The 26,807-nt window shown below is 41.2% G+C and overlaps 2 protein-coding genes across 5 annotated transcripts in view; both read left to right on the forward strand.

The window, feature by feature from the left end:
* GCLM (glutamate-cysteine ligase modifier subunit) overlaps positions 1-15,767 on the forward strand; it is a 28,803-nt gene extending 13,036 nt beyond the window's left edge. Inside the window, exons 3-7 of the mRNA XM_020788660.3 lie at positions 2,513-2,597; positions 8,729-8,785; positions 9,536-9,738; positions 11,807-11,921; positions 12,671-15,767. Coding sequence (XP_020644319.1) covers positions 2,513-2,597; positions 8,729-8,785; positions 9,536-9,738; positions 11,807-11,921; positions 12,671-12,843 — 633 coding nt within the window. The 3' untranslated portion in view covers positions 12,844-15,767. The remainder of the gene's footprint in view (positions 1-2,512; positions 2,598-8,728; positions 8,786-9,535; positions 9,739-11,806; positions 11,922-12,670) is intronic.
* Positions 12,864-26,782, forward strand: DNTTIP2 (deoxynucleotidyltransferase terminal interacting protein 2). Of its 4 annotated transcripts, none has more exons than XM_020788655.3 (7): positions 12,864-17,586; positions 20,481-22,183; positions 22,811-22,946; positions 24,166-24,261; positions 25,546-25,710; positions 25,931-26,040; positions 26,661-26,782. In XM_020788655.3, exons 1-7 carry the CDS (start codon positions 17,521-17,523, stop codon positions 26,752-26,754), a joined length of 2,370 nt encoding a protein of 789 aa, XP_020644314.3. In that variant the 5' UTR covers positions 12,864-17,520; the 3' UTR covers positions 26,755-26,782. The 4 variants fall into 4 exon arrangements, with proteins under 4 accessions (XP_020644314.3, XP_020644315.3, XP_020644316.3 ...); XM_020788656.3 differs by having other exon boundaries at positions 20,484-22,183; XM_020788657.3 differs by lacking the exon at positions 12,864-17,586 and adding an exon at positions 17,730-17,911.
* The last annotated feature ends 25 nt before the right edge of the window (positions 26,783-26,807 follow it).

A 26,807-nucleotide genomic window follows, 5' to 3' on the forward strand; every position in this document is an offset into this window, starting at 1 on the left:
CTGAACTGGCAACCTGGTTTTCCTCAACACCCCTCCCCCTAGTTCTCTTCCAGTTCAACAGAGAGTTTCAGGTACTGTCCAGGAAAAAGCAAAGGCCGGTGTGTGTTCATGTACTTCTGCTAGTTCAACAGGTTATTCTCCCCTTTCCCTCCAGCCTGCAGCCTTCTGCACCATCCAGAAATGTCCTGTTCTTCCCCAGCCCCCAATTTCACTGCATTCTGCCAGCAGAAGGACACTGTGGACTCTTGCCAAACTTTCAGTTTTTGGTTCAGCTTCAGTTTTTCTGACACAACTTGGCTCTGTCCCTATGGAATGAAATTAATTAGTGGAAAGATAGATCTTGCTTCTGGGGATCAAAATATGTTGGCTTCAGCATTCCTTGCCATGCTGCTTCTCAGCAGTTGTGGCAAATTTCCACATACCATTGCCGTGATACAAAAAGTTTAATGGAAAGTAAGAGTCTACAGTATAGTGTTAGTGAAGTGGCATCAGATTTTGCCTGAGGAATTTACGAGTCTTTCTCTCATTGCAGTATTGGATTCATGTTTATTCTTGTTTAACATGCCGGATGCTGTTGAAACTTGGGACCAGTTCACATATGTGCTGGTAATTTAGAGAACTTGTGGCCAAACAGCAGTTTCATATGTGAAAACCAGCTGTCTTTGCGTGGGGCTGCTCACACAATCCCTAGTCCATGCAGCTCATACACCCCACTTGACCCTTCTGTTGGTGCATGGATTGGGTGGTGGGGACATCTGAACCCCTCCCACTGGAATCACAAGACAGAGAAGGCTAGGCCATGAGAAAATATGTTACACAGTTGCCATATTTCCTTAGAATTGAATCAGAGGCCTGTGGCCAAAGAGTTGGCTGGTTTATAAGACTGGCCCTATGTCTGTTCTTACTAAAAACAACAATGGCAAATAAACAAAATCAGCTATCCTCATTTTATTTTATTTTTTAAATAAAATTTTAAAAAGCATTGAAAGTGTTCACTTGTTACATCAGGAGTGGGTAGCTTGGGCAGTCCAGAGGCCAGTCTTCTGCCCCAGAATCCTCTGAGGGACCACACAGATCAGCCAGAACACCAAAAATGGTTGGCTGGGGAAGCTGATACCTGGCTTTTAAAAGTTGGCATTTTTCCTGTTAAATATTGTGAGGGGGATGTGACTTATTTAAAAGGTGGATGCAGCTCACCGTTTTTTGATGAAAAGGGAGAGATTGAAGTAGAGCTGGAAGGCCACAGAAACTTACTTTGGGGGGGGCACCTGCAACCCCAAGGCCACACGTGCTTCACTCCTGTGTTACATGGATCCTCAAGCTGCCTTTCAAGACTGAATACAAGCATAATGTAGAAAGAGGCCTTGCAGCAGACCATTCTTTAAAACTGACAATGAACATTTTGGCATATCTTCGTTGGAGACAGATCAGCTGCTCTCCCTCACCTGATCCTTCTGAAAGAAAGTAAAGAAAGCTTTTTGCACTTGGTGCCAGACATGGGGAAATGATAGGCCTACAGGAACTTCCATTTTTCATATATGAAAATCTTGAGTGTGAGACGCAAGGTGAGAGGGTAGAAGCTCTTGCCGGAGTGCCGTCCTTCCTCAAAAAGGAACAAGAGTTGCAGAAAGACCTGCCTACACCACCCGTTGAGACTATACAGCAGGGAGTTGATACCCGGGAATTAGAGCGGGAACTGTCAAAGATGATAGTGGCCACTCAGACCAGGAGTGACTTGGCGGGAAGAGGAGAAGAGACAGGTCCGTCATAGAGGCAGGAACAGGAGATATAAAAGGGGAGGTGGACGTCATACCAAGAGGTTGGGAATTGATATGGGTAGAGGACCCATGGACTGGAAAATGGAAGAAGGTGCAGGTCCCTAGGGAAGAAGCTGATTACAGACGGAGAAGGGGGCTGCCACAGCGTCCTTCCTACTGGGGTGAGTCGGAAGCCAGAGAGTGGCGCAGGCGGCTCAGGGAAGAGAAGGAGCCAGTAGAAAGGGAGGGAAAGGAACGTTGTTTATGGCATCTGGGAGAAGCCCAGAGGAGGGGATACCTGATGGACCGTGGGCCCCTCTTCGAGGAGAGGACGACCGTTATGAGTCGGAGGGGCGAGATGAAGAGGCCACCCCATTATTAAACCCCGAAGCAGAAGCTGCTGAGATGGAAAGCAGTAACCTGTTTGCAAAGGGACCTTGGAATGACTCAAACTGTAACCCCTTTTGTAAAGATGTTTGGATGCCCTCGTGGGACTCGTTGGCTACGAAAGACAATGCAGAACTTGAGTTTGAGCATACGGACTTGCTGTTACATGTTCCAATAAAACATAGTTATGATTTTCCAAAGCAAGTGTCCCCAGTGTCTCTGTTGAAACCAGAGGAGGTGAAATTTGAACCCTCACACTGAGCTTGACTGCTTTCTGGATTTTCTTTGCCGTCAAGATACGTAGTTTAAAGTTACTAATTGCTAAAGTACTCAGAAGCTTTTTCTGACTGTCATGCATTTCTTTTCAGGAGACGCCAGAAATCTTGGACTGTATGCTAGCTCAAGCAGTAGAAAAGATCAATCCTGAAGAAAGGGAAGAATTGAAAGTGTCAGGTAAATCTGATTGGACATTAGATGTAGAGAAAAGCTCCAGCTTAGTCTGCAAGATTCTTAGCTGAAGAAGAGGGATAGGGATGTGATCTTCTAGAAGTGCTTGGATTGCGTCTCACCCACACCTCTATTGTAGTGTTTGTAAAGTTGTGTCACTTGTGCTTCCTGGGAAAACCTATGGGACTACAGTAATCATATGTATGATTCCTGATCAGAGCATTAATACACTCTTTTGGAAACAAGGATTTTCTCTGAATGGATACAACAAATCCCCTTTATAATAACAATCTTAGAACTGCAGAGCAGGAAAGGACCCTATGGATTATCGAGTCCAGCCTCCTGTCCAGGCACCGTGGGGAATCAAACTCTCAACCTCTGGCTCAGCAGCCAGGACCTAAACCACTGAGCTACATAGCAGTTCTTTAGAGTGTCTGTCAGTGGATCTGTTGGTCTCTTTTTCAGAAAATATCTGAGAGCAATCATAACCAAACTCAAGAAGTAATTTCTCTTGTTGTTATTCTTATCTGAGCAGAGCTGTGGTTGTTGGAAAGGAAAAGGTCTGCTAATGTTATTTTTAAAACACATTAAGCACTCAGGGAGCATATCTGCAAATGTTTCCAAGGCTTCATTTGTGCAAAAATGTAAATCAGGCTACAGTTCACCTGAGATACTTCAACTAACAGGACTGTTGCGAAACTGCTTTGAAATCTCTTAGCATTTCTATCAGTCTGTTTTGTTGCTCATCTTAATCAGAAAGTTCCCTAGAAATAAACCTTTTGCAAGGAATAAGCTTTATCTCTGTGTTTAAATGGATATATTTTCTTTAGACCAAGGTTCCCTCTAAGATGCATCCCTGCAACTCTCTCCCCTCTGTGCAGCCTTCCTCCTCCATGCATTGACAGCTGTTGTTTTCAACCCCTTTGATTCACATGGGGGAATTGTGTGTGCAAGTAAAGTCACACATGCGAGGAGCAGAGCTGAAAATTAGAGGGAACATTGCTTTAGACGCAGGGTGGTGGAAACATACAAATGCAGGAAGAGGTGATACCTTTAATCGATCATTTGGAATATAGGGGATGTGGTGCTGCTGCAGGTTAAACCGCAGAAGACTCTGTGCTGCAAGGTCAGAAGACCAGCAATCATAAGATCAAATTCACGCAACGGAGTGAGCTCCTGTCACTTGTCCCAGCTCCTGCCAACCTAGCAGTTCGAAAGCATGTCAATGCGAGTAGATATATAGGTACCACCATGGTGGGAAGGTAACAGCGTTCCGTGTCTAGTTGCACTGGCCACGTGACCACAGAAACTGTCTACGGACAAATGCTGACTCTATGGCTTGGAGACAGGGATGAGCATCACCCCCTAGAGTCGGACACGACTGGACTAAATGTCAAGGGGAACCTTTACCTTTACAGGAATATAAAACGAAAAACAAGCAGCAAGCTTTCGATGATAAATCATCTTCTTCAAGGCTGTGCATCAGGTTCTTGTGGGCAGTTCCAAACTTATGTGCTGTTTTTAATGCCCCAGATTCACCTAGCTGATGGTGTAGAGGCCAGGCAAGCTTCTTAGATCTAAACAGCTGCAGCAAGCATGTTGGTTTCAAGCTCTTCTTCAGCTAGCAATACAGAATTTATGGCATGTCTCTTAAAACAGAGAACAGTCACAGGCCATCTCCTCCCCACACCTTTTTGGAACTCAAAGGGGTTCTTTTTAGCTGGGAGAGGAAAGGCTGCCCAGTGGCATGGCCTGCCTCTAACAGAGTTGGTATTGGGAATTTATTTAAACCACCAGAAATAGTCAATTAAAGCGAAATAAATGGTTCTACCTGGTGCATGCTTTCTTTAGCATGGAGTACTGCTTGTTTGGTGTCAAGAGTCCATGATGTTTGAGAACTCATGTTGGTCTTCAGTTGGTGCCCTGATTGGCCATTCTATGGTATCTTACAGTTCAGAAGTTTTTATTCCTTTAGTGGTAGCTGGGAGTAAAGAAATGTGTTTTCCTAAGTTAACATGGAAAGCTCTTTTCTTTTTTCTCTTTTTTTAAATCTTATTTATTTATTTATTTATTTATTTATTTATTTATTTATTTATTTATTTATTTTAAAAATCCCCCTTTCTCCTTAAAAGGACCCAAGGTGGCTTAAATAATTACAAGACTATATTAAAGCCAACAGCATACAAATACAGTGGTGCCTCGCAAGACGATGTTAATTTGTTCCGCGAAAATCGCTGTCTTGCGAAAACATCGTCTTGCGAAATGCGGTTCCCCATTGCAATGCATTGAAATCTACTTAATGCCTTTCAGTGGGGAAAAAATCGTCTTCTTGCGAAAATCGGCCATAGGAAAACCGTTTTGCAAAGCTGTCAAAATCGCTGTCTTGCAAAAAAAATCCCTAAAAAAACGTTTTATGAAGCGTGGACCCAGCTGTCAAAATTGTCGTCTTGCAAAAAACCATCCCCCCCAAAAAAAAAGTCTTGCGTAGCATGGACCGAAACATTGTCTAGCGAAAATTGCCCATAGGGAAAACCGTTTTGCAAAGCACTATAGCGATTGCAAAAACCCATCATCTTGTGAATTAACTGTTTTGCGAGGTAATTTTCTAGCAAGGCACCACTGTACTAAAATGGTTCAAATACCATTCAGAAATACATAAGCAATGCCAAAACGCAGTCAAAGCAGTAAGGTACAATCCAGTTTAAAAAAAACCCACTCAGGCAGCCAGTCACTCAGGGGTGGCCAACATGTGACCCACTGAATTTTATTAAACTGAAGCTCCCATGAGCCCTCCCCATTGATTTTGTTTACTAGGGCTCACAAGAGCTGCAGACAAACAATTCCTTGAGGGCTGTATGTTGTCCATCCTGGTCTTAAACTGTTCTAAAACATTCTGGGTGGAGTCCTTAACATTTGAGAACATGGGTGCCAAGGCAGTGTACTGTGCAAGTGTAAGCAGCGTTCCCTTAAGTGTTCTTTCTTTGGTGATAAATTAATTATGATAAAAACAAAAGAAAATCACCCTTCTGTTGCCCAGTTTTATACTCTTGTTCAGCTACATCTGTTAGCTGTTGCTAGCTTACAAGACAGATAGAATTTCATACCCTGCTCTTCTTGAGCAGCTTTTTCTGAATTTTAATATACTGTACTAAAATATGGTTAGAATATAGTAGCAGCAAATGATCCTGAGTCATATATATCATAAGAATTTGAAAATATAAAAAAGACTGATCTGCCCCATTATATAGCTGCACGTGTTTTTTTTCATAAATTAATGCCTGATGCCCAGAATCTTATTGCATATACGTATCTGTTGGCGTAATGCGTGGCATAACTTTCAGTCTCAGATTGGTACAAAAGTATCACGTCAAAGTAGGTATTTCCAATTACACACAGAGTCAGACGAGTGATGTGTGATAGGAAATGTCTTTGCTGATTCCTTAACTTGAAGTATTGTTGAAAGTTATGCTGCAGGTCTAATGCTGGTGGACGTAATATTAAATAGGATTCTGGCTGGCATTTTTGAAAATGTTGGATCTGTCCATTTGGATTCTTGTAATGTTCAAGATATGGCATTGGCTTTGAAGAGTTTTTGGAAAAATTTAATTTGACTGGAATGCAGCGACCAGGGCCACTTAAAGGAGCATGTGATTTCCTTGGTACAGCAGCTTCACTGAGCCCCATTCCAATTCTAGGCACAGTCCAAAGTGCGGGTTGTCAGAAGGGCTCTATATGATGTGGATCTACAGCTATGTGAAAGACTGTAATGTTTTGTACAAGCCTGTACAGGTTTTAACGTCTTGGAGGAAGAATCTTCTTTTGGTTCCACCATCTTTGCAAACACATTTGGCAAGGAAGCAAAAGAAGGTTATCTTGGTGGTCACCCTAAAAGCTGTGAAATTCTTTGCCACAGGAGGCTAGACTGACCACCTCTCTTGTCCTTCCACTGCTAGGCTGAGCCATTTTCATCCATTAAATACTTCAGCTGGATTGAAGGGAGTTCTGATAGGTCCGGTGCTGTTATTTCTTTTCTGTTGTTGTTTAGTCGCTTAAGTCGTGTCTGACTCTTTGTGACCCCATGGACCAGAGCATGCCAGGCCCTCCTGTCTTCCACTGCCTCCCAGAGTTTGATCAAACTCATGTTGGTCACTTCGATGACACTGTCCAACCATCTCGTCCTCTGTCGTCCCCTTCTCCTCTTGCCTTCAAACTTTCCCAACATCGGGGTCTTTTCCAGGGGGTCTTTTCTTCTCATGAAATGGCCAAAGTACTGAAGCCTCAGCTTCAGGATCTGTCCTTCCAGTGAGCACTCAGGGTTGATTTCTTTCAAAATGGATAGGTTTGTTCTCTTTGCAGTCCAGGGGACTTTCAAGAGTCTCCTCCAGCACCACAGTTCAGAAGCACCAATTCTTTGGCGGTCAGCCCTCTTTATGGTTCAGCTCTCGCTTCCATACATCATTACTGGAAAAACCATAGCTTTGACTATGCAGACCTTTGTTGGCAAGGTGATGTCTCTGCTTTTTAAGATGCTGTCTAGGTTTGTCATTGCTTTCCTCCCAAGAAGCAGGCATCTTTTAATTTCATGGCTGCTGTCTCCATCTGCAGTGATCATGGAGCCCCAAGAAAGTAAAATCTGTCACTACCTCCATATCTTCCCCTTCTATTTGCCAGGAGGTGATGGGGCCAGTGGCCATGATCTTAGGTTTTTTTAATGTTGAGCTTCAGACCATTTTTTGCGCTCTCCTCTTTCACCCTCATTAAGAGGCTCTTTAATTCCTCCTCAGTTTCTGCTACCAGAGTGGTATCATCTGCCTATCTGAGGTTGTTGATATTACTTCCGGCAATCTTGATTCCAGCTTGGGATTCACCCAGTCCAGTTTTTTGCATAATGTGTTCTGCATATAAGTTAAATAAGTGGGGGGACAATATACAGCCTTGTCGTACTCCTTTCCCAATTTTGAACCAATCAGTTGTTCTATATCCAGTTCTAACTGTTGCTTCCAGTCCCTGTTATTTCTTTTTTACTGATAGACTTTTAAGTCTGTCTATGGCCTTCCTGTATTTGCTTTTGTTTGTATTCACTGTTATTAGCTGTACAAGGTTGGTTTGTTTCTCAAAAAGGCCGGATGCCAATTTATGCAGGAATTGTATAAACAAATATATAGGGCATTGGGTAGAAGTAGTTTTGAATGATTGAATTCGCCTGTCTTATAAGTAGATTCCTCTCCATGCAGTATTTACATAGCAGATGCCATAGTTATTCAATATTTGACGTCTTTTGATTTATTTTTGCTTTTAAAAAGCTTAATATCACAGCTGTTCTTAATTATAATTTTAAGCAACAGACTGCTCGTTAATGTGCAGGGTTTTTTAAAAAAATACCATAAATTTGAATTCAGTAGGCAGTGTTTCCAAAATATATGTGTGGAGCTGTAAACGTAGGGCAATAAATACGCTACTAATGAGAAAGGCAAAGGATCTTAGCACATCTGCACTTTGAAAGACCCACAATGATTTGGGTGACACTGAGAGTATGGGAGAATGGGAGGCTGCCATATTCTGAGTCACATCTTTGGTCTGTGGAGCTGAGTTTGGTATATGGTTTGTTTGGCAGAGCTTGGAAATTTTCCTTTTTCGGACTGTGAGTTGCAGAATCCCCTAAGCCGACATGACCACTGGAGGACTCTGGAAACTGTCACTCTAAACATAGCTTTCCAGTGCATTGATTTCGGGTCCTGGGGTTGGATATGGATGCCTTCTACATGAAAGGGATATACTTTATCACTAAGCAATGATAGTCAGTATATGCTATGTGTGTTTGCTATTAAACAGCCAGAAACACATGGTTTTGTGATTTATCCTATCACATAGTGAAAATATAGATTGTTATTTTAGTATGTGTAAGGAATACGCTGATGTAATTTAACATTCTCTTCTTTTGGGGGGTGCACTGGGACTGTTCAGCTTGCTCAAGGCTACACAGGCTGGCTCTGGTCTAAAGAAGCACAATGGGGAATCAAACTCCTAATCATAGCCAGGTTCTCCAGCTCACGGAGCTATTCATCTAGCTGTATGTGTGTATTATATTGTTTATCTTTATATTAGTTTCCTTACTAACTCCAGTTCTTTATTTTCAGCAAAATTGTTTATTGCTGGATCAAACATTTCATCAATCAGAGAAGCAGTCAGTATGAGTAAGTTCAAGATGGAAATGGGACTTCCAAGTGATTCCTTTTAGTTAAAAAAACACCTTCCATAGCTCTTAAAAAAACAAAAACAAAACCCAGCCTTTCTTTTCTCAGAAAGCTATCTCTTGTGTCTTTTTGTCACTGCCTGTGAACTAAACTTGGCAGAGACAAAAAAGCATGTAATCCTTGGACCTGCAAAAGTAAATAGAACCTTTTTATCATTGAAGAGGAATGCAGAGTTTGGAAGGTCTGCAGTTTTGTGGTGGTGCAGGCTTTCAGATATGCTACACAGACAGAGTTGAGGCTTTTATGTTTTTTGTCTCAGAGTTTGGCCCTAGAAAATGCCTTGGAGTAGAAAGGGAAAAGAGAAAGGGGGGGGGCTTTAGTCCTGTTGTTAGAAATGACTTTGTAGATGTGACAAATTGGATGTAATGGTGCCATATTCCTTTTGCAAGCCTCAAGTAACTTCGAAAATAATTTCAATGTAGCTTTCATAAACTACAGTTGAGTGTCCAAAGCCCTTAAAATTGAGCATATTTCAGAATCTGAAGTGAATTTGTGTAAAGTTTTTAATATTTTGTCTTCTGTAACATTGCTTTGCTTGATCTTCTACAAGCGTTTGTAATTCTCAGATTTTATATAGATTCACTGACTTGAACATTAAGTGAATTGGGATAATCAGACTTGCATTTCATACATTCTCTTGTGATTTAATTTCCCTCTTATAGTAAGCATATTTTCCTTTTCCCCTCCCAGCATGTTCTGCCCTTGGTGTTGAGCAGTTAGATTCTGTGATTATTGCACCACCTCCAACTGAAGACGGAATTAACCTTTCTTTAGAATATTTACAACCTTACTGGGCAGAGCTTGAGAACTTGGTTCAAAACAAAAAGATTGTTGCCATAGGGACTTCTGACCTAGATAAAGCCCTCTTGGAGCAACTGTTCTTGTGGGCACAGGTAAGATATGAGCTGTTCAGCTGGAATAACCTGTCTCCCCCCCCCCGAGCATTATGTTCTCCTAAAAAATTTATAAAATCAGAACCAATGGAGACATTTTGATGGAGAAAGACTACTGCTATGTTTGATAAATTAAGCAAATCCTCTGTGTAGAAAAAAAAATGAGTAACTTTCCTTATTCCATAAAGAGTGTGCAGTTGCCCAATCAGGTATGGCAGTGGTGTGAGAATGACTATATTGTTCAATACGATGATACATTCAATGTATTTATTTATTTGATTTATATCCTGCCCATCTGGTCTCTGTATACACATACAGAGAAGCTTTTTTGACATTGAGTGAGCAACAGAGAAAAAAAGCCACAGTGGAAGGACATTCAGAATTAAGAATATGGGTTCCACTGGAAAAGATAAGCACCAAAATCTATTTGGAAAAAGACTACAGAGTTTATGTGAGAGTGGAAGCAGCCTGAAGCTCATTGCAAACTGCTGGAACCTAAGGGAAGACATGTTCCAATGCCTTGGTGAAACTGTTTAGGTTAGCCCTGTTTAGGTTAGAAGAAGCCAATTCAGGGTATTATGAAGACGTGTTTTATAAATAAGGGTATGTTACACATTGAATTTATTCTTGTGTTGAACAATACTGTCATTCCCACATTTCTGTTGTATATACCAATGAATAGGGGAAGGATTTCTATGATATGTCATACTTTTTCTGCCAACTATGTTTGAGTTTATAGGTGGGTTTGAACGTGTTTTTGAGTAATCTGGTGAGAAAGGCCGGATTACTCAAACATGTTTGAACTTGCTTATGAGTTCAAATGTAGGTTGCAGAGAAAATGTGAAATGTCATAGAAATCCCCTCCACACTAACAAACTACTGTATCCAGGAAGTGTAGTGTACCCTGAGAATATTTAATATCTTTTCCAGAGTTTTTGGAAACTCTTTTTGGAAAAAATACTGTATTTTTCCATGTATAAGATGCCTCCATGTATAAGACGACCCTTACTTCTTTAACCCAACATTAAGAAATCAATATTTTAAACATAACAGAACACGTTTGATATTTTTTAAAGTATTCAAATATTAAAGACATACAGTGGTGCCTCGCTTAGCGACGTTAATCCATTCCAGGAAAAACGTCGCTAAGGGATTTCGTCGCTAAGGGAAATAAAAAAGCCCATAGAAACGCATTAAAACGTGTTTAATGCATTCCTATGGGCTTGAAAACTGACCTTATGCGAAACTCCTCCATTGCAGCAGCCATTTTGGGTGCCTCTAAAGCGAGGCTACATAGCAGGCAGCCATTTTGTTTAGCCGGCGGCCATTTTGGCACCACCGATCAGCTGGCCGAAAACGGGGGCTTTGCGATGGTTGCTTCCACGCGATCATCGCAAAGTGAAATTCCCCCATAGGAAACATCGGAAAGCAGTCACTTTTGCGATCGCAAAAACAGCGTCGCAAAGCGATTTCGTCGCTCAACGGAGCGATCGGTAAGCGAGGCACCACTGTATTTAGTACCAGTAATTAGTTAATACCTTTAAGATACATATTATGAAATTATGCATCACTCTCTGTTCTGGGCATGGCGTAAGCAGGGTATCCTCTAAGCTGGGCGGGTGTGTCTCTGTCTCCCTCCACACAGCTCTTTTCCTCCTATGAATGATCCCATTCAAACCCTTTGGTTCTGGTTGCGATGGAACCCTGCATAAGGGGAGGGGAGATTGGAGTTGTGGGCGCCACAGGAGGAGAGCTAGAGAGAGGCGGAGCCCAGCCAAGCAGGACTGAAAATTAGCGGATACCTTGGGCGGAAGCCTGTTCACAGAGACAAGGTGTCAGCAGTTTTGCTGCACAACCACCGGGGTTCTTTCAACTGGCTACCCTCGCGGATAAGACGACCCCTGATTTTGGGTTTAAAATTTTTTGAAAAAGGTATTCTCTTATACAAAGAAAAATACAGTGATTTTTTTTCCGTGCTCCCTGTTGGATGCAGCTAGATGTAACAGCATCAGGTAAACACTATAGTGCTCTTATATATGAAGAAAAGATGAATGTTTCAATATTTTAGGTGAAGCCCAGCAGTAATCAGGTGAATCTTGCATCCTGTTGTGTGATGCCACCAGATCTGACTGCATTTGCAAAAGAATTTGACATCCAGCTCTTAACTCATAACGATCCTAAAGGTAAGACCCATTTAATAATTTTAGAGTTGTTTTACAAGAGTTACAGCAGAGATCCTATGTATGTTGTTCACTAGCTCTCTTAAAAAGAACTGTGGGCAAAACACAGGCCACATGCAGCCCCAGCTGGCCCTGTGAGCAACTGTTTGTGGGCCCTACTTTTGCTGAATTGTGGCAGTGGGGAAAACAGGCTGTCATTTCCATTTAAAGCAGGACTATGGGGAATGCCTGTATTGTTTATCAGAAAATAATATTATTATAAGCCTCCTAAAAGTGCTAATCAGATTATGAGATATTCTCTTCCCCCCCCCCCAGCACTTTGTTTTAAAGGCAAATTACAGGATAGCAGTGATGGGGGGAAACCATCAGTTTGCATCTAGAACAAGACAGGAGAGCACATCTTTGGTTTAGAAGCTGCTTACGAGAAGCTCGTACACCTCTGCGGGGGCGGTTTATCTTGTTTTAAAGTTAGTTTGCTTTCATCTTGTTTTCAAGGCACAACTACTATATTCACAACATTTGACACTAGGAAGTGCAGCCTTGGTGGATATAGCAGAGAGAAGCAATGTGGTCCCCAACCCACAAAATTTGTTCACCCTTGCTGAAGGCCAAAGCCTTTAGCCAGATTTGGGAGCATGGGGGAGCAGGAACATATAGGGATGGCATGTTGTTTGGATGATTGAGACTACACATTACGGGTTATTCTGAATTTTGGCACAATAATCTGTTCTGTGTCCCTGTTCTAATGGTAGAACTACTTTGTGAAACAAGCTTCCAAGAAACTCTTCAGGAAAGTTTCCCAGACTGTCAAGTGCATGACTGGACTCCACTGTGGCTTCTACGATACTCAGTCATTGTGAAGAGCAGAGGAATTATCAAATCCAAAGGCTACATCTTGCAAGCTAAAAGAATCCCATCATCTTAAGATTCATCTTGACGGTAGCGAGAGCCTAGCTCTGCTACATATTGCACTGAGATGCAAACTGGAATTTGCAAAGACCAAACATTTTTATTCTCAAATTCTTGGCAAAACTGAGATTACATAGTTGTATAGCAATCTGATGCCATAATTGTCTACCGCTTTCCTTTTCTTTTATGTATGTATTCTGTGCTGAAATCAATTTGCCCATGAATGAAATACTCCTTTTCATTAAACTGTTTGCTAATGTAGAGATTATGGCCTAAATCCCGTTAGTTTCAATTAGAATAGACTAGTGACCAGTTGAATCAATGGAATTTTCCTGTCAACTCACCAATATTTCATTGAATCAGTGGGTCTCCTCTAGTCAGACTAACAACTGGATTTAAGCCATTAAATTTTTAAAAATGGAATATTTTAATGAGTAATATAAACTAATAATCAGACAAGGTAGACATTGAAATATTTTTGTTTACAAGGGTTAATGTAACTTGTTCAACTTTATTAACTGATGAGCTGTAGAATAGATTTGTTCAACACCAGTGGAATAAGCAACTCTCTGACATAAACAGTGGTACAAAATTAAATGTTTAATCCCCCTTCCCCATTGAGTCATAGTACAAAAGGCCTTTTATTTGGCCTTGGCTATTCCCCCCCCCCCCCCATTATTTCTGTGTCACAATCCTCCCAGCATATGTTAAGAATTTGGGATGTTTCTGGAACTGGGAAGCACTGGTCAAAAAAACAGAATTCAGTTTGTCAAAGCTTGTTTTGGCTATATTAAATCACAGTTCTTATTTTGAGAACTGTTAATTTGTATTCTAGATCAATCTCAGCATCGCACATAATGTAGATAACTAGATGATACACTTAAAAAGGAATTGTGTTGTCTGAAATTCAGCTTCTGGATAGGTGGGTTATGCATAAGAAGTTTGTATTTTTGTCTGAATGTGTTTAGTTTGCTCAATTTGACTACAGTACTTCTTCGAAGGAAACAGCTTTAGTAGTTTCTCATTTTTTCATCTATTATATCTCCAAAATAAAGTTTTAATGAGACTTTGCGAGACAGAGGGTGAGAGGGATACCCCACTCGCTGGAGAGGCGTCCCTCCTCAACAACAAAACTAAGGAAGTGGACCCCAAACCCGCACCAGAACCTACAATGGAACCTCAGCAGGAGACAGCGATAGAGGAGCTGACAGAAGACATAAAGAAAGTGATGATAGGGGAGGTTCAGGGAGGAAAGGCGGGGAGAGAGAGAAAAAGGAGGGTGGAGTTTGAAACAGGGACAGGGGAGGTAGGAGAAAAGACCAGTTACCACTCGGTTGGGAATGGGTGTTGATGCAGGATCCTTGGACTGGATTATGGGAGAGATTAAGACTGCCAAAAGAAGAGGCAGATTATAGGAGAAGAGCGGAGATTGCTCCTAGACCTTATTGGGGAGAAGCAGAGGCGAGGGAGTGGGATCCTGTGGGATGACAACTTGGACGAGGAGACTGTGCCCCTGCTGGAAGGCACAATGAGACAGACCGTAAAGGACTGGGTCCCCGCTGATCTCCTGGGACCATGGGACAACAGTTATAGAAACCTGTTCCTGTTTAACGAATGGAAACCCCTTCCAAACCCGTTGGCATAAGGAGAAAGGACTCATAATCATGTTCCAGACACTTGTTTATTGTTTAATACAGAGGTCATCAACTCCCGGTCCGTGCCCAGGTGGCAGTCCATGGCCTGAGCCGGACCGAGCTGCGGAAACAGACCTCCCGCCCCCCAGCATGCACTCCCCTCCCCACAGCTGCTTTGCTGGCCTGTGTGCCCAAGCGCTCTCCTACCCCTTTGTGCAGGCGCTCAGGCGCATGCGCGAAGGAGCGGGGGAGCGCTTATGCTAGTGCTGGCGCATGCATGCTCCCCCCCACTTTGTGCATGCGCCTGAGAGCATGGGTGTATGTGCCAGAGAGAGCGCACACTTGTGCGAGCACGGGGGAGGGTGCCCCGCCTTCCTCAGAGGCTCAGCTGGTCCGCGGTCCCAAAAATGTTGGGGACCACTGGTTTAATGCACCAATAAATCCCACACCTGTTTTGAAACAACGAAGATCTAATTTTTTGGAATTGAATTGGGAGCCAAAACAAACCCTCACAGACTTCTATACAAAGACATTCTAATTCTTTTGCCATTTGAAATAAGGATTAACTTTGTATCTGCATCCATGAAAGATTTCATATGGGATAATGAACTGTATCTGGAGTCAAAAAATTTTATGTTGTAACCAAAATTGACATCATAAGCAACTAGAATAAATGCTTTTGTAATGTCCATCATATAATACGTACTTTGATCCATTCCGGTGCATACACTTCTTATTTTTTTCCTAAAGATTTTAAATAAAGGGATTTAGTATGTGAATAAGAATTAGCTTGAGTTGATGTTGGGTCCTATTACATTTTAAGCATGCAGTGGACATCCCAAAGCTCAGCTTTTACTGTATTTGGAATTAGGTTTTACTGAAATAACTGAGGCTTTAATGGTAAGTAATGGAACAGGCCATATCTCAAGTCATTTGTGAAGAGTCTAGAAATCAAATGGAATTGACTTAAATGAAACTTGTCTGCTGAGATGCTGAATTAGACTTAAAACAATTGCTGCTGTAATTCCAGATAAAAATAATAAATGTATTGGACTTCTGGAAAATTGAGAATAGAAAATGAGTGAAACTGTAGAGACCCTCAGTAGTTCCTTAAGATTCAAAATGGACTGATCATATTCAAACCTCTGTACCAATGAGCTTTTTACGAGTTTAAAATTGTTATTGTTGATTTTTTTTTAAAAAAGAGCTTGCTTTACAGAAATCAGCCGGTAACTCTTTTTCAGACCTTCAGGATCTATTGTGTTTTGAAGAAGGAAATAAAGATGTTCTGATTTTTCTGCCTGAATTACTTACACATTGTGCAGTCTTCTGTTATCTAAGCACACACATGCACACTCCTCAGCTATGAGAGAAGACTAAATTCTAGTTGCCAAGGGCTGGATGGAGAATGAGATCTTGCTTCAGGCAGGGCAGTTTGTGCCAAGGCTACCTAAGCACCTGTTCTTAGCATATCACTCTGTAACAACAACCTATCCCCAACACATTTGTACCCTAATCTCAAGGGTTACAGCTAGGGTTGAGCCCAGCCAAAAAGAACATTCTTGAAGCTACATACTACCCTCACAATGACGACACATCAGTTTGTTAGCATTCTGAGCAGTAGCCAAAGTATTTCTAGATTTACTGAATGGAAATTCCCTCCAAATAGAGAAGTGACATCAACTTTTGGAAACAGTATTTTTCTCAAAACTTTTATTAAAGTTATTGGAATGTGAATTCTGTTCAGTGCACAATGGGTGTCAGAAAAGCCATACCCCACACAAACCAGATTTTTTCTATGTCAAATGTGTTTGCACTGTATCACTTTAGACTGATTGAACACTGCAGTTCAAAAAAAGTCTTTAAAAAAAGACTACTGTTCAGTGATTGTATTGTAGGATAAACCAGCTTCCCTACCATTGTGGAGCAGGCCATAATATTTTGTAAAATCAGTGCATGGATAGGAAGCGTGTGCCTTCCAGGAGGTACTTGTCAGACTGCAGTTCATATCAGCCCTAGCTGCTTTAGCCAATGATGAGTGTTGTTGGCTGCACCTTCCTTGTTTAAGCTGATTGGCATCAACAGGCAACCTAAACCTGTTTTTGAGAGCCAGCAGGCAAATATACTCAAATATGTCCTTAAGCAATCTAGTCCGGTGAATGCAGTGACCTCTAAGAGCAGGAACACCTGGACAATCCTAGTACCAACTGTTTTGATTAGAAAACAAAAACAAAAAAATGGATTTTCTTCCTTAATCTGCATTGATTGGTTTCTTATTCACCTCTTTATTTACACAGTTTAAACGTTCTTTGAAAATACTGTTTGATAATAATTTTTTTAAGGAAAATAATATTTAGACTAGCTGAGCGAGAGCCAGAAAAGTGAAGCCTAGATCTGGAATGCTGACTGGGGTACTCTCGTTAGCTTATTGCTAAAGTAAGTCTTGAGACACCCTGGACGTCCACAGAGTTTATTGTGCACCAGCTTTCATGGGCAAAAGCCCACTTCTTCAGGTGCAAGAGTAGCTTTCTTTCAGCACCTCAAGTTGGTGCAGTTTTTGAACGCTCCCCCGGCTGGCTGGGAATTATGGGAGCTGTAGTCCAAAATAGCTTTTCCAAGCTTTGCAGAGAGCACGTTTGGGAAATGCATAGGAAGAGCAAAACAAGACAAAAATGTGGCACGTTCAAGACTGACTGCTATGCTTTAATGTGAGCTTTCGTGTATGAAGTTCACTTCCTCAAACATTAGCTACTTTTTCGAAAGCGCAGGAACAGGAACTAGCCAAAGCAGCCTGCCCGTTGTGTCCTCCTGTCACAATTCCCCGTCTTAAAAAAACAACACAACCGGTCCTCGGCCTTCACGACCTGCCTGCTTCACTGCTCTGAGATTCCGCTCCCTTCCCGCCCCTCCAGAAGCAAGGCTTGGGGAAAAGTTTCAACGATCCGGCCGATTTCTCTGACAGGAACTATAGACGGAGGAGGGGGTTTCCGCTCGGAGCATTTAGGGAAGGCACCAGGTAAGAGCTTCCTGTTTGCACGCGTCCCTTGACTCCCGGGAAGATGGTGGCCACCAGGCGATCAACGAGGCGCAGTGAATCGGAGGCGGGGAGCAACGATCCCCCTGAGGTGAGAGCAGTTGGGGCGGGAGAAACGAGCCCGCTTCGCCGGCACCATTCGTCCCCCGCGGGTGCGCGCGTTAGAGTTCTCGCCTGTGGAGGTTTTCTCAGTCGTTTCCTTGATCGGCGGGGGGGGGGAGCGTGCGCGAGCGAGCACGCAGCACCAGCGCTTCGGGGCTTGGAGCGCGCGACCGGAGGACCGTTGGTGGGTGGGGGGGTGAGTGGAGGCGCGGCGCGTGACTGAAGGGGTGTCTTGTAGCGCAGCTCCTCTGTCTGTTGGGGATGGAAGAGCCGGCCCCAGAAGGGGGCCGAAGGTGTGCGTGGCCGAAGCCGGGGTACGTTGCTGTCTATCTTTTCCGGGTCCAACACCCATGGCCGGTTGCTGGTGGTGGTGGTGGGGCTGTGATGGCCAGGGGGTCCCTTTGGCGCCCCTGCCCCGTCCTAGGCGCCTACTTTGAAGATTGTCTTTGGGATAAATGGACAGCATGGGCGTGCGAGGGACCCGATCGCGTGGGTTCTTGTAAGCTAGTCTTCTCCAGCTTGGTGTCCTTCATGTGTTTGGGACTATGACTCCCATCAGCCCCAACCAGCACTGCTAGTGTGGTGATGATTGTGAGGTTTGTGGTTTAGAATATCTGGAAGTTTCTGTAAAGGATGCTCTGAAGTCGCCATTCTGGCTTCTGTGAAGCAGAGCATGGCAGATATTTGCTAGTTCATACCGATACAGTTTTTTGTTATCGTATTCATCCATCTTGTTCATCCTTCTTGGAAAGTTTCCCTTGCATAACTCCGTTGTTTGTTTCGTATTTGTGAGTAATGTGTGACAAGAGTGTTAAAGCTGCTGAGCTAGAATACTGCAATATGGTTGCACTGCAGTGTTGGGGGGAGGATGCTTTTCTGTGCTGATCCTTTACTGTAGCACTTATGTAGGGAGTGCCAATATGATATTCCACGGTAATCAGGGGTTCAACAGAAATGTTATAGCCCACGCTAACAAGGGTGAATGTAGTTCAAATAACAGAATGATGCTTTCTGCATTTTTCACTAAAGTAATGCTGTTGAGCTGGGATGTAAGCAAGCCTTATGGTAACTAGTTAGCTCAGTAATCTTATCAAAATGCTATGCATATTATATGATATTATCATAACTGCTACTACTCTTTAGTGTCTCTAACAGCTGACATAAGAAACCTCTGGAAAGGATTGGGGTTCTTTCTGTTTTTAATACCATGCATTGTTAAATATGTACACACATACAACTGGGACTCTTGAAGCTGCTTTCTTACACCAAGAGCCTAAGGAGATTGGGAAGGAGTTTCTGAGAAAAACTGAAATAATTTATAGAGAGAAAGGAGTGTGAGGAGATTACAGACAAGAGGAGTGGTTAAAACAAACCGTGTGATTTTCACCAGAGGCAGATCTAATAAATTAATAATTATGTACAGATCATTCCATTACTGGGCCTCCATCCCATCGTATTTTGTTGTTATGAAGTATATGTTGAAATTACGTGAGTGTTCTCCTTTCTCTTCTTTAAATAATTGTTCTGATTATTTATATCTTATTTTAATAAACTGCCTATTCTTTAGCAGTAGGGTCCTTTTTAAAGAGAGGTGGGATACTGTAGAAATATTTTAAATAAATAAATAAATAAATAAATAAATAAATAAATAAATAAATAAATAAATAAATTTTTTAAAATCCCTTTCAGGGTGTATGGTACACCGCATATTGTCTTGTGATTATAGCATTTATCCCTCTTACCAGCTTCTGGAGTGTTTAACTATACAACAAAACAAGAGTGTTGCAACTCCTTTTAAACTAACACATTTATTTCACTCTGAGAGCTTTTTTAGACTACAGTCTCCTTGGTTGATGCTGAAACACCAAAAAAAAAAAAAACCCTATGAGCTAAACACCCTTTTGAGTCCAGATTTCATAGCTCCTCTAGAAGTGTTGCTGAGGGAAAGGTTGGAGTTAGAGTACTGTAGAATTTACTTAGTTTTGCCAGAATCGTGTTAGCACAGGGGCAAATTACACAAATGGCAGTAGTTGTTTGCCAGACTGACAGATGCATGTTTAATCATCTGCTGGTTGTACGGTTGATAACAGTACCAGCAGCTTGGGAAGTGGGGTGGTGGTGGTGGAATACATGGGAGACCACCTCTATGCATATGTTAAGTGTCAACCCCTTAATTATTGGGAAACATTTGCTTTAGGTTTTACTCTTGTTCCATGATCATCCTGCAACCTACTCTAGCTCTAAGGATGGATATTTCTAGGAAAATCTTATCCATTTACTTTACCAAAAGAAAATTCAGAGTTACTTGCTGCTAATAAGTGCCAATAGAACAAGTATTTTACAATGCAGGCTTATGTATGTTTACCCTGATGTCAGCCTCATTAACTGGAGCTCAGGTTTAGTTAAAATCAAAGCCTCTAAACAGCAAAATGTGGGTCAATAGGTAACACCTGGGTCACCTTATGTAACCCGGGTGGTCTTAAACTATAATTCCTAGAAGTATTTACCATCAGTTGTTCTGGCCAAGGTTTCTGGGAGTTGCGCAAGAATGCTCGGCTTACCCAGGTTGCGAACCATTGCCCTAAAGTATGTCAAGCTTTTTTTCATTGTTTAGTGTCCAACAGTTCAAATTCTAAGAATCAGGTTCTTTCAAAAGCCTTTAGTATATCGAAAGCTGATAATGCATTTACCATGGTAAATGTTTTTCAAAGGCAGGCGGAAGTTAAAACGGCTGGATTACTGTACGTATTAATGCAATGTTGTTTCATTATTATAAGAGATAATGCCATAGTATTTTACTATTTGAGAGTTTCCTGTGCAGTTTTTAATTTTGGTATACCAAGTATTTGTGTGTGTTATTTGACACCTTTCTCATTCTCACAGCAGACTTCAATGGAAGGCAGTGCATCTGTGCGAATAACTAGGAGTAGAAGTAAGGTGAATTCCCATGCAAATGACATTCCTGAATCTCCTGGGAAAATGAAGGCATCTGAAACAGAGTGGGATGTGGAAGAGCCTTCAGAGGAACAATCAACTTTGAATAAGACTAAAGCTGCATACTCAAAAGCCTTGGTTGCTGAAGTACAAGCTGATGGAGATGTTTCTGAAGCAGAATCAAACTGTTCTTCTGTGTCAGGTCTTCAGACACCGTCTTTTATAAGAATAACAAGACGACGGCAAATTGTAGTTCCTTGTCAGCCAGAATTTCCAGCTAGAAACAGGCAAAGCAAGAAAGCTCCTTCAACTGAAGGAAGCACATGTCAAGAAGATGATGACATCTCTGAAGCAGAATCGTGTTCTTCCACTGTTTCAGGAAGGAGGACACCAAATGTTGCAAGAAGGACTAGAAATAGGCAGATCAAGACTAACATGTCATTGGTGCTTGAAGCCCAAACAGAAGAGGTTTCTGATGCAGAATCATGGTGCTCAGGCATTTCTACAGAACCATCTGCGACAGTAAAGCGGGTGACAAGGAGTATGCGATTGAGACTGCCAGGAGAAACACCATCAAAAAGTGAAAGGAAAAGTGAAGTTGTGGTAGAAAATGCAAAACTGCCTGAACATGCAGTTACATCTGAGACAATAGTAATTTCTGACTCTGAACAGCCCACAAAAGATGAATTTGATACAGAACACACATTCTCTCTCTCTGACCAGATAAACAAGAGCCCACATAAAAGGACGTGCCATTATGGAACTGTTGTCAGCAGTGATATAAAACAGAGCAGCCCTAAAAAAACAGTGAGGGAAAACACCCAAATGTCACCTGAAAAAGAAGTGCCAAAGGGTATCAATTATGAATCTGTGAGTAAGGCAGGAAGGGACAATGACAGGAAAGAATCAGTTTCAAAGCAAATGTCATCTAGCACAGACAAAGTGGTGGGGAGCCCAGATGAAGAGTGTGATCAAACAATAGACAAATCCATCACATTAATTGAAAACCAGTCACCTATAAAGAGTCAAAGCATATCTCCTTGTAATCACAAAAATCTTGATCAATCTAATATTTCTCCAGGACCGGCAACCCCTAGTAAAGCCAAAAGCCATGCAAGAACCGAACCATTGGGCAGCAGCAAAGATACACAGAAACATTTGCTTCATGTAGAAATAGACAAGCCATCCAATTCAGGTGACCCAAAGAGCAATATTATCCTGTCACTAAGTACTGAAAGCAGTGATGATGACTGCAGGGCTTCTGTAGTGAGTATAGACAGTGATGCAAGCCCAGAAGAGCCTGTGGCTGAATCTTCTTCACATGCAGGCAAAACATCAGGGGCTGGAAAATGTTTCACTGTGTCACTTCTTACAAGTGATGAGAATGATGAATCTGAAGGCAGTGACTTAGAAGAAATGGATAAAACACCTGTTAGTGCCAGTAAGCAGGGCACACTGGCCATGGACAAATCACATAATGAAGAACTGTTTGTCATAGATAAAACTGCTGGTTTAGACTTGAACAAAGCATACTATTTGGAGGAGAAGGACATGGTGGATGAGGAGCAAAGTGAGAAGTCCTCAGACCTTGAAGATGACAAAGAGGAGTTTATAGATGAGGATGAAGATGTATTAAATGCAAGTAATAATATGTAAGTTTCCACCTAGAATTCAGCAAAATGGTATTCTGAGGAGTAAGGTCGGGGCATACAGGAGGGAAGAACATTAGTGGTCTGGGGATAAGAAGGTTCTAAGCAGAGCTTGGAAAATTACTTTAAAAACTTCTAGGTACTGTTATAGTTTCAAAGATGGCTGGAGAACTCAGTAAGATGGAGCACTTGGCTGTGGAGCCAGAGGTTGTGAGTTTGATTACCCCACTTTGCCTCCCAGGAGAAGAGCCAGCCTGTGTGGCCTTGGGCAAGCTGCACAGTCCCAGGGCGCCCTCAGAGGAAGGGAATGGTAAATCATTTCTGAGTATTCTCTACCTGAAAAGAGTTGTCATATATTGGAATCAACTTGGCTGCACATAATTATTAATTATTATTATTATTCCAAACCATTCTTCTGTAAAAGATCAGTAGCAGCCATTATAGTAGCAGTGTTCCCCTCTGGGGAGTGGGGAGTAGAGAGTTAGTGTGTATATGAACTGGCACTCATGCACATACTATATCTGATTTTATATGTGTTCATTTACAGTACATTTTCATTACTCTGCTTGTGATAACATGATGGCAAGTGTACAAATGTGGTTGTATATATTTTTGTTCTTTTACTTCTAGTTTGTCGTTGTCAAGCAGTATTGATCCTGGTCTAAATATGAAGAAGCTTGGGGGCTTATACATTAGTTTTGATGCAGAAAGGCAGAAATCAAGATCTCATGGAGTAGTGCCACTAAAAGAGAAAAAGAAAGATGAGGTAAACTTCCAAAACACTTTAAAAATGGAAATTGGTGATCAGTAGGTCAGTGTATCACCGTACTCCTAAATTCAGCATTAGTCCCTGACTAGAGCTTTGAAATCAGTGGAGCATATGTCATATTGCTTTGTTTTTTAAATAATTAGTAATAAATGCAGTGCTAATTCTAGCTGGAGTAGAGTCACTGTAATGTAAAACAGTGGTTCTTAACCTTTGTTACTCGGATGTTTTTGAACAGCAACTCCCAGAAACCCCAGCCAGCACAGTTGGTGGTGAAGGCTTCTGGGAGTTACAGTCCAAAACTCCTGAGTAACCCAAGGTTAAGAACCAGTGATGTGAAGCGGTGGTCCCCAACCTTGGGCCTCCAGAGGTTCTTGGACTTCAACTCCCAGAAATCCTGGCCAGCAGAGATGGTGGTGAAGGCTTCTGAGGGTTGTGGTCCTAGAACATCTGGAGGCCCAAGGTTGGGGACCACTGATGTAAAAGACTCCCTTATTTGTGCACTTTATTATGTTGACTATGCAGAAAACTAAATTATTATCATTGAGACCTAAATCGACAATTCAGTACACGTGTGTAAGATTGACGTCAAGCCTTCCATGAGTTAGATGAAGATAACTGTGTTCAATGTATTTGCGAAGGCTTTCACGGCCAGGATCTAATGGTTGTTGTGGTTTTTTTCAGAAAGTATGTTGCTTTCATGTAAATCAATCTAGACCCCAGCTTTGTTAACACAGCTCCCAAATATGTTCAGTTTCTCCTATTTACAGGCAGGCGGAAGCTCCCAGTGGTATTTCGCACTAGTATGGTGTCATGTCTCAGTCATGCAAGATCATGTTTTCCAAATGCATTAATTCTACTTTTGTTGTTCCTGCTAAAGATTCAAGTTATCTCAGTCAGTTTCATATATAACAAGTCAATGAACCACTGAGACATGATAGGCCTTTGTATAGCTCTGCACTGCATAGAAAGAATCCTTGAATTATTCATATTGGTACTTTTTGGACTGTTTTCATTGATGAGCCTTTCTTAGCTTAATTCTCACCTTGATTGCTTTCTAGAGTATCCCTGAACTTAGATCAGTATTTTCGATGTAGTGATTTGATCCGAAGAAAGTGTTTATATTATATCTTCCAAATCCATTAGCTAATCCATCTGTTTGTTGTCTGTGTAGTACTATGGTTGTAGTCTCCTCCTTTAATCAAATATGTCTTTATAGCTTTTGCAGAAGAGTATTATAACTCCAGATTTTGAAAAAAAAGAATGCATTCCACCCTTAAGAGAATCTGTCCATCAGTTAAAGAAACAACGTAGGGTAAGTAAGAGTGCTGTTAAGGACTTTTAGTGATCCTGCTTAAATCTACAAGTATATGTGTGGTTTTAAAGTTCTTTGTAGACATGTATACTTCTTTGTTCACTCTGTTTCTTAGCTGTTTCTCTCTCATAGGGTTGTTATGAGTATTACATGGAATAATGGCATCCCTGTTGTCCTGATGGGACTAAATCATGTGATGACCACCACAACACTGTATTGGCCACATTTTTTTCTCCTCAGCTTTAGTTTCTGTGGCCAGAGAACAGCATATAAAAGGGATTGGGAGACATTTGGGGTAATGGTGGAAGGGAGGCATACTCTTAATATGGGCGACAAAGGAGAAAGCTGTGTGGTCATTGTACAAAAAGGGTGGGTAATGCCTTTATGTAATATATTATAGACAGACAACTACACATGTTAATATTTTAGTGATCCAATAAAGGTATTGCTTACCTTTTTGGATTAACTATGGAGGGTGCAGCATTTGGCTAGAATGCATGGGGAAGCGTATGATCATGTCAGTTCATAAACGTCAGTTACATACTTTTAATTTTGAATAAATGTTCAGTCTTGAGGCAGTATAGTATATATTCACGGCTGTGGTAGAAATATTTGTTGCATAAGTATTGAAAGGTACTACTGTGTATGAATCTGTTGGATATCTTGACTGAATGTCACACGAAATGGCAATGGTAAATCTTGCCAATTTTGAGCAGCAATTAGAGTGATAGTAACTATCAATGGAAGAGTCGGACACGACTTAATGACTAAACAACAACAACAACTGTCATCTGGAAATAGTTCAGGTAGCCGAATTGAATGGCTGCTTCTATGTGACAGAAAAGAGCCAAAGGCAGGTCATCTCTCAGCAAAGCTGATAGAACAGCATTGCTTCTCTTTTCATTGCTGCTCCCACCTAACATGTATAAATCTACTATTGTAAGACTTGTCCCATGTATAAATTCTGTTACTTAATCACAGTTGTGTATCTTCTTTAACTCTCAAGAAGACTGAAGCATTTCAAGGTGAAATTAATTATGTTTGTTTCCAGTGCATTGTAACCTGTTTAAATTTAATGGCATTTAATTCAATTTGGTTTGGATACTTGGAAAATTACTTTAATATAAAACTGGAATGGAGATGACAACCTTTATTATATATCCCATTTTTAATCAACAAGGCTTGTTCACGGTACTGGCCAGCTGAGTTTACTGCATAAAATTACAATTATTTTGATACCAAACTGACCACTTTGAATAATCATCCTTGATGTTTCCAATGTAGGAAGAGAGAGCAAAAACAACAGGTGATGGCTGGTTTGGCATGAAAGCTCCAGAAATGACTGAAGAATTAAAAAATGATCTTAAAGCTTTGAAGATGCGGGCAGCTATAGACCCTAAACGATTTTATAAAAAGAATGATAGAGAAGGTCTTCCCAAATACTTTCAGGTAAGAAAAGTGAAAGGCTATTTTGCAGCTGTGTGTGCCTCCCTCATCTGTTTTTAAAATTTTCCTTGTAGAGATAAATATACCATAGAACATAATTGCCAAATTCAAGCTGCATTTTATGCCAATTGTATTACAGGACTTTGGGCATTGATCTTCATTTACCTTCCTTAGAATGGCCGTTCAAATATATCTAATTCATCTCATTTTTTTCTTTTCTTAGGTGGGAACTGTTGTAGATTCTCCAGTAGACTTCTATCATGCTCGAATTCCCAAGAAAGAGAGGAAGAAGAACATTGTGGAAGAACTTCTCGCAGATTCAGAGTTTAGAAGGTATTTACAGTTAGCTTCTCTTGAATATTTTATGCAAGTATTTTAGCAGTATGGAATAATGTTTTATGACCTTACGAAGAAATTCAATGGGCTACCTTCTTGCTTTATTATATTGAGTTCAGTTTAAAATGACAGTGGCTGACACTGGTATCGTACCTTCTTATATTAAGGTGAATCTAAGGTTTCTGTTGCAAGATCGCTCCTTGCTTCTTCTAGTTTAAAACAATAGATTATTTGTCAGTACTCTTTCAACAAATGTACCAAAGTTCTGTCTCCATTTGCTGTATCCCCTAGACATGCTTGCTTTTAATAATTTGCAACAATGTCCTTGTTAGATGGACTAATGGACCCTTGAATATAGTGTCCTATTTTTAATAGTGGTCAGCCAGCTGCCTTCAGGAAGCTCACAGGGCGGCAGCCGCTCTCCCTTGATATTTGCTTCTGGCACTCAAATATAGTACCGCTCAGAATGGCACTGCCATTTAGCTATTGTGCCAAGTAGGAATTCTTGTTATTCAATTAAATTAAGTTAAATTGATTTTATTGTAAATCTGTATAGATTTTTCTGGGTTCTGTTTTTTACCCTACTCACCTTTCATAAAATTATTTCTCTCATTCAGATATAATAAACGGAAGTACCAAGACATCATGGCTGAAAAGACAGCCCTTGCAGCAGGCAAGAAAAATCGGAAGAAGAAGAAATTTCATAAATAGTATTAAAAATATTAAAAAGAGAGCAAAAGATTAGCTTCTAATTGTGAATTTCT

The sequence above is a fragment of the Pogona vitticeps genome, chromosome 4 (genome assembly GCF_051106095.1).
Source record: "Pogona vitticeps strain Pit_001003342236 chromosome 4, PviZW2.1, whole genome shotgun sequence".
In the NCBI taxonomy this organism is placed as follows: Eukaryota; Metazoa; Chordata; class Lepidosauria; order Squamata; family Agamidae; genus Pogona; species Pogona vitticeps.

Bases quoted from the DNA above. Each gene is read 5' to 3' on its own strand.
- DNTTIP2 (XM_020788655.3), top strand. From the start codon at position 17,521: ATGGTGGCCACCAGGCGATCAACGAGGCGCAGTGAATCGGAGGCGGGG. The intron at 22,184-22,810 runs GTAAGTTTCCAC...TTTTACTTCTAG, and splicing joins TTAAATGCAAGTAATAATAT to TTTGTCGTTGTCAAGCAGTA. The intron at 24,262-25,545 runs GTAAGTAAGAGT...TTTCCAATGTAG, and splicing joins AGTTAAAGAAACAACGTAGG to GAAGAGAGAGCAAAAACAAC.